This window comes from Oncorhynchus gorbuscha, linkage group LG14 (genome assembly GCF_021184085.1).
Source record: "Oncorhynchus gorbuscha isolate QuinsamMale2020 ecotype Even-year linkage group LG14, OgorEven_v1.0, whole genome shotgun sequence".
NCBI lineage: Eukaryota > Metazoa > Chordata > Actinopteri > Salmoniformes > Salmonidae > Oncorhynchus > Oncorhynchus gorbuscha.
The window spans coordinates 49,926,838-49,940,242 of NC_060186.1; the positions used below are offsets into that span (position 1 = coordinate 49,926,838).

General features: G+C 44.1%; 1 protein-coding gene across 4 annotated transcripts in view; it reads left to right on the forward strand.

Annotated features, from left to right (window-relative positions):
• Positions 1-13,405, forward strand: part of l3mbtl3 (L3MBTL histone methyl-lysine binding protein 3) — a 40,436-nt gene that overhangs the window by 12,259 nt on the left and 14,772 nt on the right. For all 4 annotated transcript variants that reach the window (XR_006831771.1, XM_046298287.1, XM_046298286.1 and 1 more), the window contains exons 12-19: positions 70-146; positions 585-670; positions 1,051-1,161; positions 2,776-2,890; positions 3,681-3,783; positions 5,353-5,508; positions 5,829-5,954; positions 9,334-9,422. Coding sequence is in view for 3 of the 4 variants with exons in the window: in XM_046298287.1 (XP_046154243.1) it covers positions 70-146; positions 585-670; positions 1,051-1,161; positions 2,776-2,890; positions 3,681-3,783; positions 5,353-5,508; positions 5,829-5,954; positions 9,334-9,422 (863 nt within the window). In the remaining variant the exon portion in view is untranslated. The remainder of the gene's footprint in view (positions 1-69; positions 147-584; positions 671-1,050; positions 1,162-2,775; positions 2,891-3,680; positions 3,784-5,352; positions 5,509-5,828; positions 5,955-9,333; positions 9,423-13,405) is intronic.

Consider the following 13,405-nt stretch of genomic DNA (forward strand, 5'->3'; position numbering starts at 1 on the left):
CAAAGAAATGAGAAATCTGCTGAGCAGATGGCATTTTGTTACCACTGTCCTTCTGCTCCTCCTCCGTAGGTGTGATGCAACCAGTCCATACATCCACCCAGTGGGCTGGTGTCAAGACAACGACAGGATTCTCACCAAGCCTCCAGGTGAGATACTAACTCACTATGTATCCTGCAGATCCTGCCAGGATACCACACATGTGTAACGATGACTGAGCATACAGTTCTGAAAGTAAAGATCAACACATGGAACGTTTCCAAGCAGATCACCGCCCATGTAGCTCAGTTGGAAGGGCTGTGGGATGTGGGTTCAATTCCCATGGGGGACCAGTACGAATAAAAGTATGAAAATGTATGCACTCCCTACTGTAAGTCACTTGGGATAAGAGTGTCTGCTAAATGACTGAATTTTTTTGTTTGTTTTAATCTGATCTGTAAATGATGTTATTCCACTGTGGAGAAGACCGATGGTTTAGAATGACAGAAAGCACAAGGGACTTTACCCGCCCACACATGTACTACATGATACAGCATGTGTAGTCGTGCTCAATCTGGCTCAGTCTTTTTCATTACTCTTTCCTGTAGGTTACCCCAATGTCAAGAATTTCTCCTGGGCAAAGTATCTGGAGGAGACCCACTCGTCACCGGCTCCTGCCAGGGCTTTTAAAGGGGTACGGCTGTTTATCTCTCTATCTCTATATCCTCGGCACACAGGACGATGTGGCAGCCCCACGTCTACATTCCAACACAGTTTACTGGAGTAGCCTAGCTGGCCGTCTGCCGCAGAGTGTGACATATGATATGCTGCCTAAAGATGCACGCGAATGTGGGTCTGGCGTTCGTCTGCCGATCATCAGCGCGCTGTGTTTTAAGGACCACCCGCTGTAGAGGTCGGACTACCGGAATTATTCACGCGATTCTACATGTGAAATCAGAGCGCCCTCGGTTCGCAAATTATGTTCAGAAGTGCTAAGTACCCTTGGCCTGCAAGTGCTATTGGTGCCTCTGAGCCTTAACACCCCCCCCCCCCCCCCCCACTATCCCTCTACAGAAACCCCCCCACAGTTTCCAGCCACTCATGAAGTTGGAGACGGTGGACAAGAGGAACCCCATGCTTGTCAGAGTGGCCACCGTGGTGGACACTGATGACCACAGGGTCCAGGTGAGAACATCTCTTCAACTCTCTTATCTGTCTCTGTCTGACCACTGTGTCTACCAGTATCCATCTTCACTCCAGACTGGAGTCATTCAACATGATGCTGTGACTCAGCTGTAGCAACACTTGTGTCTATGTCAATAACTAAGAGGTCCCCCTTCCTCCCACCACTTGTTTTTAGGCTCAGATGTGTGTGTGTGTGTGTGTGTGTGTGTGTGTGTGTGTGTGTGTGTGTGTGTGTGTGTGTGTGTGTGTGTGTGTGTGTGTGTGTGTGTGTGTGTGTGTGTGTGTGTGTGTGTGTGTGTGTGTGTGTGTGTGTGTGTGTGTGTGTGTGTGTGTGGTTTAGTTGAGCTGTACATGACAGGAGGATTAGCCAATACGTCACTCATCTGCACTGTGAAGTGTGTAGCTATTAGACCCTAGATCTGAACTAGTATAATCCTTGACTATAATCTCTTGAGTTCTGGTTCACTACAGATTTCTCTGAAACATTTCAAAGAACAAAAAAAGGATGAAACTCCAGCTCTACGTGGAAAATTGGGAGATGAACTCTGTATGAAGGTGTCCTGTGGGAGAAATGTGCTGATTTACTGGGAATACATATACAAATTATTCAAGACCTCACCATTGTCCCTCTATTCCAGTTTACAGTACATCAAATTAACATCTCCTTGACTCTCTCCTTGAGACCATTTTCAGGAGAGCTCTGCTCTCCATGCTCTTTGAACTCTGAAGTGAACAGTAGGTCAGTGTTGGGAGTCGATGGACAGCTGGCTGCCTGAGGTGTATGTCAGTGCCTCTCCCTCTGTCCTACTTATGCCTATACTGTTCAGTCATCTCAGTCTAAACCCTTCTGCGCATGGAGCAAGAATATCCCTAGATAGCATAGCTCCAGTCTATACAGCTTTGGTTTCTCTACTGTCACTTGTCACTTTATATACAAGGCTTTCGATTTTGATCTTGACCTCCTACCTCGGAACCCTGTCTTCTCTCACTCATTCCAAGACTGTTTTCTGAAGCTCCATCCATACCCCCACCACCATCACTCTCACCACTCATACACGAACCAACACTACATGCGTCTCATGCTCTCATTGTCCTTCAAGCATCACATACATTCTCATGCAGTCTCCCCATCTTCAGTCCCTTTGTGCCAGCGCATGCTTCATATGTCATGTTGTCTTCAACTGAACTAATAACAATAGTTTTTTAGCAAGGCAGGGAAGCAGGCTGTGTACTAGGAGGGTCTGCCTTCCCACGACACCCTGGTGTGCTCCTGTCTCCTCTTGTTTGCCCCACACTGTGAAGCACACTATCATTGTCAGGAGTGTGGATAAGAACAGAGGATGAGCGATAGCTACCAACTATGCTGTGTGTCGGCCTCCCACTGATAGCCCGGGCTAGCCTCCTCCAGCTGCAAGGGCAGTGCCAGGGGCTTCAGTCAGAGACGGGGCTTGTCAGCTAGATTGACGCAATCAGTAGTTCAGCTTCTAATCTCCAAGATATGTCTTTATCATTCGACCATGATTTTGATTCAACCTCTTTTCCCCACATTTCTATATTTATCGTATGTGGTCGGACTCTACTGTGACTGTTTGTCCTTGGTGTGTGTTCCTCTAGATCCATTTTGATGGCTGGACGGATGAGTATGACTACTGGGTGGACACAGACAGTCCAGACATCCACCCTGCGGGCTGGTGTGCTAAGACAGGCCACCCCCTCCAGCCCCCGATCAGTGAGTGGTTTTATGACTCATCCTAATCTATTCATGTCCAGCTCCCTGCCTCAGTTCCATACCTACGGTTCCTAGCAGACACACTTAGAGCCAGGCCTCAATGGACACTGCTATTTCTTATCCCGTTCAATCGCAAATAGCTTGATATGCTTTTCCCTGAAAAGACAGTTCCGTCTCTGCGTCGATTTAATCGGATCTGCTGTTGTTATATTGAAGGAGTGGTGGGAAGAAGCCTTGTTGGTGGGGAAAAGAGCAAATTATTCAAAATGACTCTGATGGCTCATGAGTCCTGGCTCTCTGTGGTCAATATCCTGCATTTTACCCTGAGGATGCTGGGAGCTGAACAATGAACTTCTCTCTGCCTCCCTTTCCACTTACTACTAATTTCTCCCTGTGTAGTGGTGTCCATGGAAACGTGGAGTGAGGAGTTGTGATTAGAGTGCAGCTGATACTGCCGTCATGTTTCAGAGTACAGAGCTGCGTTCTCAGAGCGGGAGTTACTGCTCCACATGGCACCTCACTCGTGTCATATGGACACATCCAGGGACATATCTGCTTTCTCTCTACCTGTACTGACTGTCAGTAGTACCAGCTCCTTGGGATGTTGACACCAACTCCTTGTGACTGAGGCTATCCTAATATGGACACTGCACATTCGCATTACATTAATCAGCTAGATTAGATGAACATTATTTTAGGATGGTTCGACCTGAAGTCATGTAGTGAATAGGGTATCACTAGGTAGATCTGGATGTAATATCTCACTCCCCTCTCCTCTCCTCATCCCCAGGTCCACAGGAGCTGTTTGAGTCGTCTGAACAGGGCGGATGTCCCACCCCAGGGTGTAAAGGTGTGGGCCACATCAAAGGAGCCCGCTACTCTGGCCACCACAGGTACCCACACTCAGAGCAATCACTCTGTCTGGCTGGCCAGGCCATCAAAACTACCATCCAATAGAAATGTCCACTTGTAACCCCAACAGGCTTCATATCGCTACTTGCCGGTGAATGGTCACTTGTTGCTGGTCAAACTGGGCTTCAGGCTCATTGATCCACCAGTTACCAGTTATGTTTATTACTGTAGCATAGAGACTCATAATGCAAGAGACACCCAATGTATTCCTACTGAAAGTGAATGTTAGCCTACAGCAGCTGTGGTAGGTCCGGAGGTCAACAATATAGGTAGGTATTGTACATGATCCACACATACCCGAATGCCCCTGGGGTGAGGCTGTATAGAGGCTGTATAATTGGCTGTGTGGTGCTAGAGGCACAGCGGTGTAAGCACATGAGTGTCACTCTCTCCCATCAGTATTCATCACAATTCGTACCCTTTTCTCCTGAGAAACCGCGCCTCCACTCTCCATACACCCACCTCTGCCTCACCGGGCTTTCGTACAGCATGTACTCCTCCAGCTGGAGATCTACTAATGTGAGCAGAAACATATTTGCAGAAAAGGCAGAATGACTCTAGGTCTTTCTCCCGACGTCGCCGTGCTTTATTACGGAGTGACCGGAGGTCGTGCACACTGCGGTAGAGAGACTTTCTAATAGGGACACACTCCGTTGGTTCAGTGTCTGTAATGTAAGCTGATTAACTTGGAGCCCGAGTACAGAATGTAGTGTATTAAAATGTATCTATGGGATGAGAGGTGCTTTATCAGTGTTTGTTGGCAAACCTGGAATATTAAAGCGGTAGAGCGACAGCTAGCTACGCACAGACAGGATGTGAAAGAGCCCTCGTTATGCAAAGAAATGTGTGACAGCAGCCAAGAAAAATGAGAGGGGGATTAGCAGAGAGTGAGAGAAAGGGAGAAACGCGATCTCTCTTTCTCTCTCCCCTCGTCAGTCAGAGTGGTCGCAGTGTGACAGCGAGTCTTACCTAACCATTTCAGTGCAAATATGTTGTTTATATAGATCCATCCCCTTTTTAGTTGAGGTAAAGTATGTTTCCCCCTAAGATAATGAGAAATAGCATATTACACAGGTGGATGATGACAAGGCTGTTGTGAATGAAGTAGTCTCAGTCTACAGACTGCTATTGTCTGTAGCTTGAGTTAGAGCACGTTCAATGTTTCCAAATTGAGATTCATCACCCTGGAATGAATCACTTCAACCCCAGAAACTCTGGGGTTGGCTGTAGTGACTATTGAGTAGTACTACGAACGGTGTAAACTGTTTTATGCCAACATCAATGTTTCCCCGATTAGACAGGAAAGAGCGTTTGTGACACACACTCGGAGCGTGAGCGAGCTGCCTTACAAAATATATACGTATCTCTCTGCTGCTTGGCTTATATTAGCTTTTGATTCTGTCCCCAAGATCACTGATGTGTGAATGAATATCCTGTCTTGTTATTAACACCTTATTAAGTTGTAATTAAGGTCCATTATGAAGTTATTACACCAAGTATTTTTTCCTTAAATCAGTCATTTGTAATAATGTATATGCTCTGATTTGCAGTGCGGTGGGATGCCCATACTCTGACATCAACATCAACAAGGACTCAGTGCTTCCAGACCGTCTGAGCGGTGAGATGCCAGGGTCAGGAGGACTGGGGCGACCCCGACGGGCAGAACCCAACCCACATATCAACCCAGCTCCAGCTCCCACTGCAGAGTAAGGACCAATCAGTAACCAAAACACTGCTTTAACTAAAATATATTCTCAGGACAGTCTGAGACAGATATTGTAGGGGGGAATGTATGATTCCAGCGTAGGCGTATTAGAATGTAGAGTTTGGCCGAGACTATCATCGTGTAGCTTCGAATTTCCAAATTCCTTCGAGCATTTTAACACCCCCCCAAAAAAAGTGCGAACAGCTCTCATCTATTTCTGTCTGAAGTGACTCTCATGCTTAACCGTTCCACGCCAAACATGGCTCTCTTATTATTGTACTTAAAAATATATAAAAAAACATTTCTCTGCCAATTTCTTAGCAAGCACTTAAGCGCCAACCCAAATCAGCTGGACAAGCCTGGCAGGGGCGAGAAGGCTGGCATCGGGGTGGCGAGTGCCATGGAGCGGTCAATCAAGAAACCCGCCGGCACAGAGCCAAAAAGGAGGTGAGTGGCCCTTACAGTACACGTGAAAAGCCCTGCACTATCCGGAATGGCTGACAGAACCCGCACTCAATCTGATGGTTGAGCGGTGTGCGACTGTGTCCTTACTGCCGGCTGGTCCAGTGTTCAACTGATAGGATTGTGAGGACCTGATGTAGGGCTGTGGCAGTCACTACGTTTTGTCAGCCGGTAATTGTCATGCAAATGACTGGCGGTCTTGCGGTAATTGACTTGTTAATTAACATAAACACATTTTAGCATCTCCGGGCTTCCACTCATACGAGCTGCTGATGCGCGCCTTTGGAGCATCTACGTTTTAAGAAGTTGTATAAAACCATTTCGTATAGCCTTTGCCATCACAATAAGACCCATTATTTATTTAGTTTTGATAGGCCGATAAACCTGGGAATGTCTTAGAAATCAAAAACATATATGGGCTGCATGATGCGACTATATATTGATGATTTGGGGGAAAAAGTTGCTAAAAAAGGCGTGCGCTCTGGTCACTTCCCACAGAGGAGAGCGAGAGAGACCATTGCATTGCTGCTCTGCTTATGTGGCAAGCAAGTCAGGGGATATCTAATCAATGAAAGATGGGGTTAAAATGACAGAATTAAAAGTGAAATGAGAAAGAAAGGCTACAACAACCAAAAGCCAACAGGTAGGCTGCTATTTAGGCTATCATCTGAGTGGAGCCTCAATTAGCCTAATTAGCTAGCTTCTCTCAGTTTAGTCAAGACAGGTGCTATGCAATCGGATGAGACGATATATACAGTTGAAGTCGGAAGTTTACATACACCTTAGCCAAATACATTTAACTCAGTTTTTCACACTTCCTGACATTTAATCCAAGTAAAAATTCCCTGTTTTAGGATCACCACTTTATTTTAAGAATGTGAAATGTCAGAATAATAGTAGAGAGAATGATTTATTTCAGCTTTTATTTCTTTCATCACATTCCCAGTGAGTCAGAAGTTTACATGCACTCAATTAGTATTTTGTAGCATTGCCTTTAAATTGTTTAACTTGGATCAAATGTTTAGGGTAGCCTTCCATAACCTTCCCTAAATAAGTTGGGTGAATTTTGGCCCATTCCTCCTGACAGAGCTGGTGTAACTTAGTCAGGTTTGTAGGCCTCCTTGCTCGCACATGTTTTTTCAGTTCTGCCCACAAATTTTATATTGGATTGAGGTCACGGCTTTGTGACGGCCACTCAAATACCTTGACTTTGTTGTTCTTGAGCCATTTTGCCACAACTTTGTAAATATGCTTGGGGTCATTGTCCATTTGGGAGACCCATTTGCGACCAAGCTTTAACTTCCTGACTGATGTTTTGAGATGTTGCTTCAATATATCCAAATAATTTTCCTCTCTCATGATGCCATCTATTTTGTGAAGTGCACCAATCCCTCCTGCAGCAAAGCACCCCCACAACATGATGCTGCCACCCCCGTGCTTCACGGTTGGGATGGTGTTCTTCGGCTTGCAAGCCTCCCCCTTTTTCCTCCAAACATAACGATGGTCATTAAGGCCAAACAATTCTATTTTTGTTTCATCAGACCAGAGGACATTTTCTCCAAAAAGTACAATATTTGTCCCCATGTGCAGTTGCAAACCGTGGTCTGGCTTTTTTATGGCGGTTTTGGAGCAGTAGCTTCTTCCTTGCTGAGCGTCCTTTCAGGTTACGTCGATATTGGACTCGTTTTACTGTGGATATAGATACTTTTGTACCTGTTTCCTCCAGCATCTTCACGAGGTCCTTTGCTGTTTCTCTGGGATTTGCACTTTTTGCACCAAAGTACGTTCATCTCTACGAGACAGAATGCTTCTCCTTCCTGAGCGGCATGACGTCTGCGTGGTCCCATGTTGTTTATACTTGCATACTATTGTTTGTACAGATGAACGTGGTGTCTTCAGGCATTTGGAAAATGCTCCCAAGGATGAACCAGACTTGTGGAGGTCAACCTTTTTTTTCTGAGGTCTTGGCTGATTTCTTTAGATTTTCCAATGATGGAATTTTCCAAGCTGTTTTAAAGGCACAGTCAACATAGTGTATGTAAACTTCTGACCCACTGGAATTGTGATACAGTGAATTACAAGTGAAATAATCTGTCTGTAAACAACTGTTGGACAAATGACTTGTGTCATGCACAAAGTAGATGTCCTATCTGACTTTCCAAAACAATAGTTTGTTAACAAGAAATGTGTGGAGTGGTTGAAAAACGAGTTTTAATGACTCCAACCTAAGTGTATGTAAACTTCCGACTCCAACTATAACTAGCAAGAAGTCGTCATTCCCTCCGTTGCTGCTCTGGTACTCCGAGCCTCCTGTATCTATCTCACACATTCACACACGCTGCACGGCCTCCGCTCCCTAATAGCCAACAACTGTCCCTCTCTCTCTCGCTTTAAAAAAAAAAATATATATATATTTTCTGGACCACATTTATTACCACACAGAGAGAGCCACAGTCAGCGTAGTATAATTGAAGATTGCTGTAATTACCAAGCCTCTCCACAGCATCTTCCCTGAGCTTTGTCAAACTGTCATCTGACTCATGCCTGCCTAATCTTGTCCACCAGCCGGCTCTCTCTCTCGAAGGCTGGAGACGAGGTTAATGCCTGCCCTACAATGACCTTCCTTTCATTTATAGAAGTCCCTCCTTAGACATACTCTACCAAAACCATCATGCACTATTTTCATCAGATTTCAATGAGTCAAATATGACATCCTGCTGTTTCTCTCTTTTTTTATTTTTTATAATCAAACAATCAAATGTCATTACGAGCAGGTATTTCTAATATGTACTCAATCCCGTTTTACTAGACATTTCTACTCTACGTGGTGGCCTCAGAGACGTGTTGGTATTTCAGATAACTGATGGAATATGTGGGCAGCTTGATTTGTATAGGTTATTTAAATGCTAAAACTTATTTGCATAGAGTAATTGGTTGTCCAGGGACGGGGGGCTAAGTTTTATCTTTATTTTATTCAGGAGTTGGGACCTTCTTTCAGTCCAATGCACACAAAACTATTTCTGCGCACATGGAGAAGAGAGGCGACAGAATGCCTGAGCTAAGTTTAATTTAGAGAGAAACTCAAGTCATCACCCTGTTATTTAGGATTTATCAAGACTCAACCAGAGCAGCGTGTTGCTTGAGTTTGACGGAACAGCTCTTAGGATTTAAAAGTGATTACAAGCAATGACATTTTCATCCCAGGAGTAGTGACGGCTCGTATTGGAACATCTTGGAATGCACAGTGATAATCAATGAAGTAGTGACTCAATATGTCATGAAAAGTTTGTTCCAAATTGTGTGAGCTCAGTCCCTGCAGTACTGCTCTATCTGTGTGTCTCTATTGACCCCTTCTCTCTCCCAGGGTTGGGCGGCCATGCAAACAGAGGAAGGTCGAGGAGCCAGTGGAGGAGGAAATGGAGAGTGAGGTGTCAAGCATAATGGAAACCAAAGGTACTGTCTCTGTACAACATTCTATTCTTCCTATCGTTCAAATATCTTAAGGGTGTCACTGCACGGTGTCTCTCCCTAGTACAGTCTGATCTATGGCCTCCCACTCATTACCCAGTGCCTTCCTTCACAGTGTGACTCAGTAATGTAGATCCATCTCTCCCTCTGTCTTTTACTATGCTGAATGTGTTGACCTCTTGGGATATCTCCTCCCCTCACTCTGCGTCTTGCCAGAGCTAGGCACACGCTCTCAAAACAAAAGTTTCACACAGTGTTATTATGTGGATGTTCATGTCTTTGGCACGCGCCGAAAGGATTTGAATGTCTTTGTTTGTCGTCATTTGAGCCCTAGCTCCTTTTGTTTTTTAGTTCATTTACTGAGAATTCCAATATTCTCATCCTCTCCCAATGAAACCGAACAGCACTGAGTACCAAAACTGTCTTTTGCAGTGTAATTTAAACCGAACCCAAAGACAATAGGGAAAAGCTTAAAGCAATAGGGATGACTCACTCCTTCCACAGTACAGTACAGTGGATTCAGGGTCCCTTGTATGATGTTCCAGTGTCGGAACATCCAAGGCTCTGTGAGTTCTCACTCCTCTGAAGGGACAGAAGGTAACAGACAGTAATGAGAGTGAACCAGCATCAAGCAGCAAACTGGAGGAAAATACACTTTGAATACAGAGACACACAGAAGATGTTTTCCTGAAACAGACATCAAACGGCACTGGCCTGTCTGACAGTTGCGGGGTCTGCCACTGCTCTGTGTGTAGCAACTGTAAACAGCATGTACTTCATGTACAGCCGTGGAAGATATACTTCATTACAATAAGGGAATAGATGTTTCTGGGTGACGTTGAATGACTCGGTCGCTCTCCTCTAGCTCCGTTTAGGATGATGCTGGGTTAATTAGTCTGTATATCTGCCTTGGACAGTAAAGGCACTTTGGCTTTCATCACCTTCTGTAAGGAGTTTTCAAAGCTCCATCTCTCTCCGTGTCACGTTTATATGGGTCCCTTTCATGTGATTATACCGAGACCTATGCATCCTATACAGCAACAAATGCTCCTTATTCTGTTAATGTCTTCAGTTGTTCTTTTCATTCTGATGCCTTGCATAGTCAGTGGTGCCGCATGGAGCAGATAAACATGTACAAATCAACAACTTACAAAATATATTTTATCGTAGTCAAACTTAATGCACGATTTTGGTTTTAGGCCCTTACGTGAGGATTTAGAGAATTTTTTTTTAAGCATTCATATTAACATGGATCACAGTATTGTTAAAGCTAAATGTGATGGTGAGTGAGTCTGATCACGTTCTGGAGCTTTGCAAAATGCACTGGAGTGAAGTAAGATAAACAGATGAAACGAAGAAGGCAGTTGCTTCATCGACGCAGTAGAATTATAACATGGTCATGAGGGATTTTAGATCCGATTTAAAGGGGTTTACGATTAGAATTTGGGTTTAACCCCCCAGAGTCGATGCGTCAATCTAAATTACATAACAAGCCACTCTATCCGCCAGTGCCGCACTTCCCCATCTGTGATGAAAGGTGGCAGAGCTGGAGCGGTGTTTGTCCAATCATGAGACATCCTGAAAATCAGTCTTCTCACGTAAATGTCTGTAGCGTTCCAAACGTTTGACATACAAACTATTATGACCACTCTATGGAAAGGGGAGACTCTCAAGGAACACGACATTTTCCATTTTGCTCTACGACCGCCACAAGTGCCACAAAACAAGTGAAGTGTGAAGGTAGTTTCGTGCCTTCCCAAACAGATGCCTCACAAGTCCTCACTTCATTAAATTGTACCCGCAAAACATCAGTCTCAATGTCAACAGTGAAGAGGCGACTCCGGGATGCTGGCCTTCTAGGCAGAGTTCCTCTGTCCAGTGTCTGTATTCTTTTGCCCGTCTTAATCTTTTATTTTTATTGGCCAGTCTGAGATATGGCTTTTTCTTTGCAATTCTGACAAGAAGGCCAGCCTCCCGGAGTCACTTCTTCACTGCAGACGTTGAGACTGGTGTTTTGCGGGTACTATTTAATGAAGCTGCCAGTTGAGGACTTGTGAGGCATCTGTTTCTCAAACTAGACACTCTAATGTACTTGTCCTCTTGCTCAGTTGTGCACCGGGGCCTCTCACTACTCTTTCTATTCTGGTTAGAGACAGTTTGCGCTGTTCTCTGAAGGAAGTAGTACACAGCTTTGTACGAGATCTTCAGTTTCTTGGCAATTTCTCGCATGGAAGAGCCTTAATTTCTCAGAACAAGAATAGACTGACGAGTTTCAGAAGAAAGTTATTTGTTTCTGGACATTTTCAGCCTGTAATCGAACCCAAAAAATGCTGATGCTCCAGATACTCAACTAGTCTTGTGAAGAAGGCCAGTTTCATTGCTTCTTTAATCCGAACAACAGTTTTCAGCTCTGCTAGCATAATTGCAAAAGGGTTTTCTAATGATCAATTAGCCTTTTAAAATTATAAACTTGGATTAGCTAACACAACGTGCCATTGGAACACAGGAGTAATGGTTGCTGATAATGGGCCTATGTAGATATTCCATTAAAGCTACAATAGTCATTTACAACATTAACAATGTCTACACTGTATTTCTGATCAATTTGATGTTATTTTAATGAACAAAAATGTGCTTTTCTTTCAAAAACAAGGACATTTCTAAGTGACCCCAATCAAAAGTTTTAGAGTGTTTTAAAGTGTTGACCCTAACTGACCTAAGACAGGGTATTTTTACTAGGATTAAATGTATTTGGCTAAGGTGTATGTACATTTCTGACTTCAACTAAACATACAGTTTTTATTTCTTTCATCACATTCGCAATGGGTCAGACGTTTACATGCACTCGATTAGTATTTGGTAGCAATGCCTTTAAATTGTTTAACTTGGATCAAATGTTTAAGTTGGATGGATTTTGGCCCATTCCTCTTGACAGAGCAGGTGTAACTGAGTCAGGTTTATAGGCCTCCATGCTATTTCAGTTCGGCCCACACACTTTCTATAGGATTGAGGTCAGGGCTTTGTGATGGCCACACCAATACATTTACATTTAAGTCATTTAGCAGACGCTCTTATCCAGAGCGACTTACAAATTGAATGCAATACCTTGACTTTGTTGTACTTAAGCCATTTTGCCACAACTTTGCCACAACTTTGAAAGTATGCTTAGAGTCATTGTCCATTTGGAAGACCCATTTGCGACCAAGCTTTAACTTGCTGACTGATGTCTTAAGATGTTGCTTCAATATATCCACATAATTTTCCTCTCTCATGAAGCCATCTATTTTGTGAAGTGCACCAGTCCATCCTGCAGCAAAGCACGTGCTTCACAGTTGGGATGGTGTTATTCGGCTTGCAAGCCTACCCGTTTCTCCTCCAAACATAATGATGGTCATTATGGCCAAACAGTTCTATTTTCGTTTCATCAGACCAGAGGAAAGTATGATCTTCGTCCCCATGTGCAGTTGCAAACCGTAGTCTGGCTTTTTTATGGCGGTTTTGGAGCCGTGGCTTCTTCCTTGCTGAGCGACCTTCAGGTTATGTTGATATAGGATTCGTTCTTACTGTGGATATAGATACTTTTGTTCCTGTTTCCTCCAGCATCTACACAAGGTCCTTTGCTGTTGTTCTGGGATTGATTTGCACATTTGCACCAAGGTACGTTCATCTCTAGGAGACAGAACACGTCTCCTTACTGAGCGGTATGACGGCTGCATGGTCCCATGGTGTTTATACTTGCGTACTATTGTTTGTACAGATGAACGTGGTACCTTCAGACATTTGGAAATTGCTCCCAAGGATGAACCAGACTTGTGGAGGTCTACAATTATTTTTCCTGAGGTCTTGTCTGATTTCTTTTGATTTTCCCATGATGTCAAGCAAAGAGGCACTGTTTGAAGGTAGGCCTTGAAATACATCCACAGGTACACCTCCAATTGACTCAGATGATGTCAATTAGCCTATCAGAA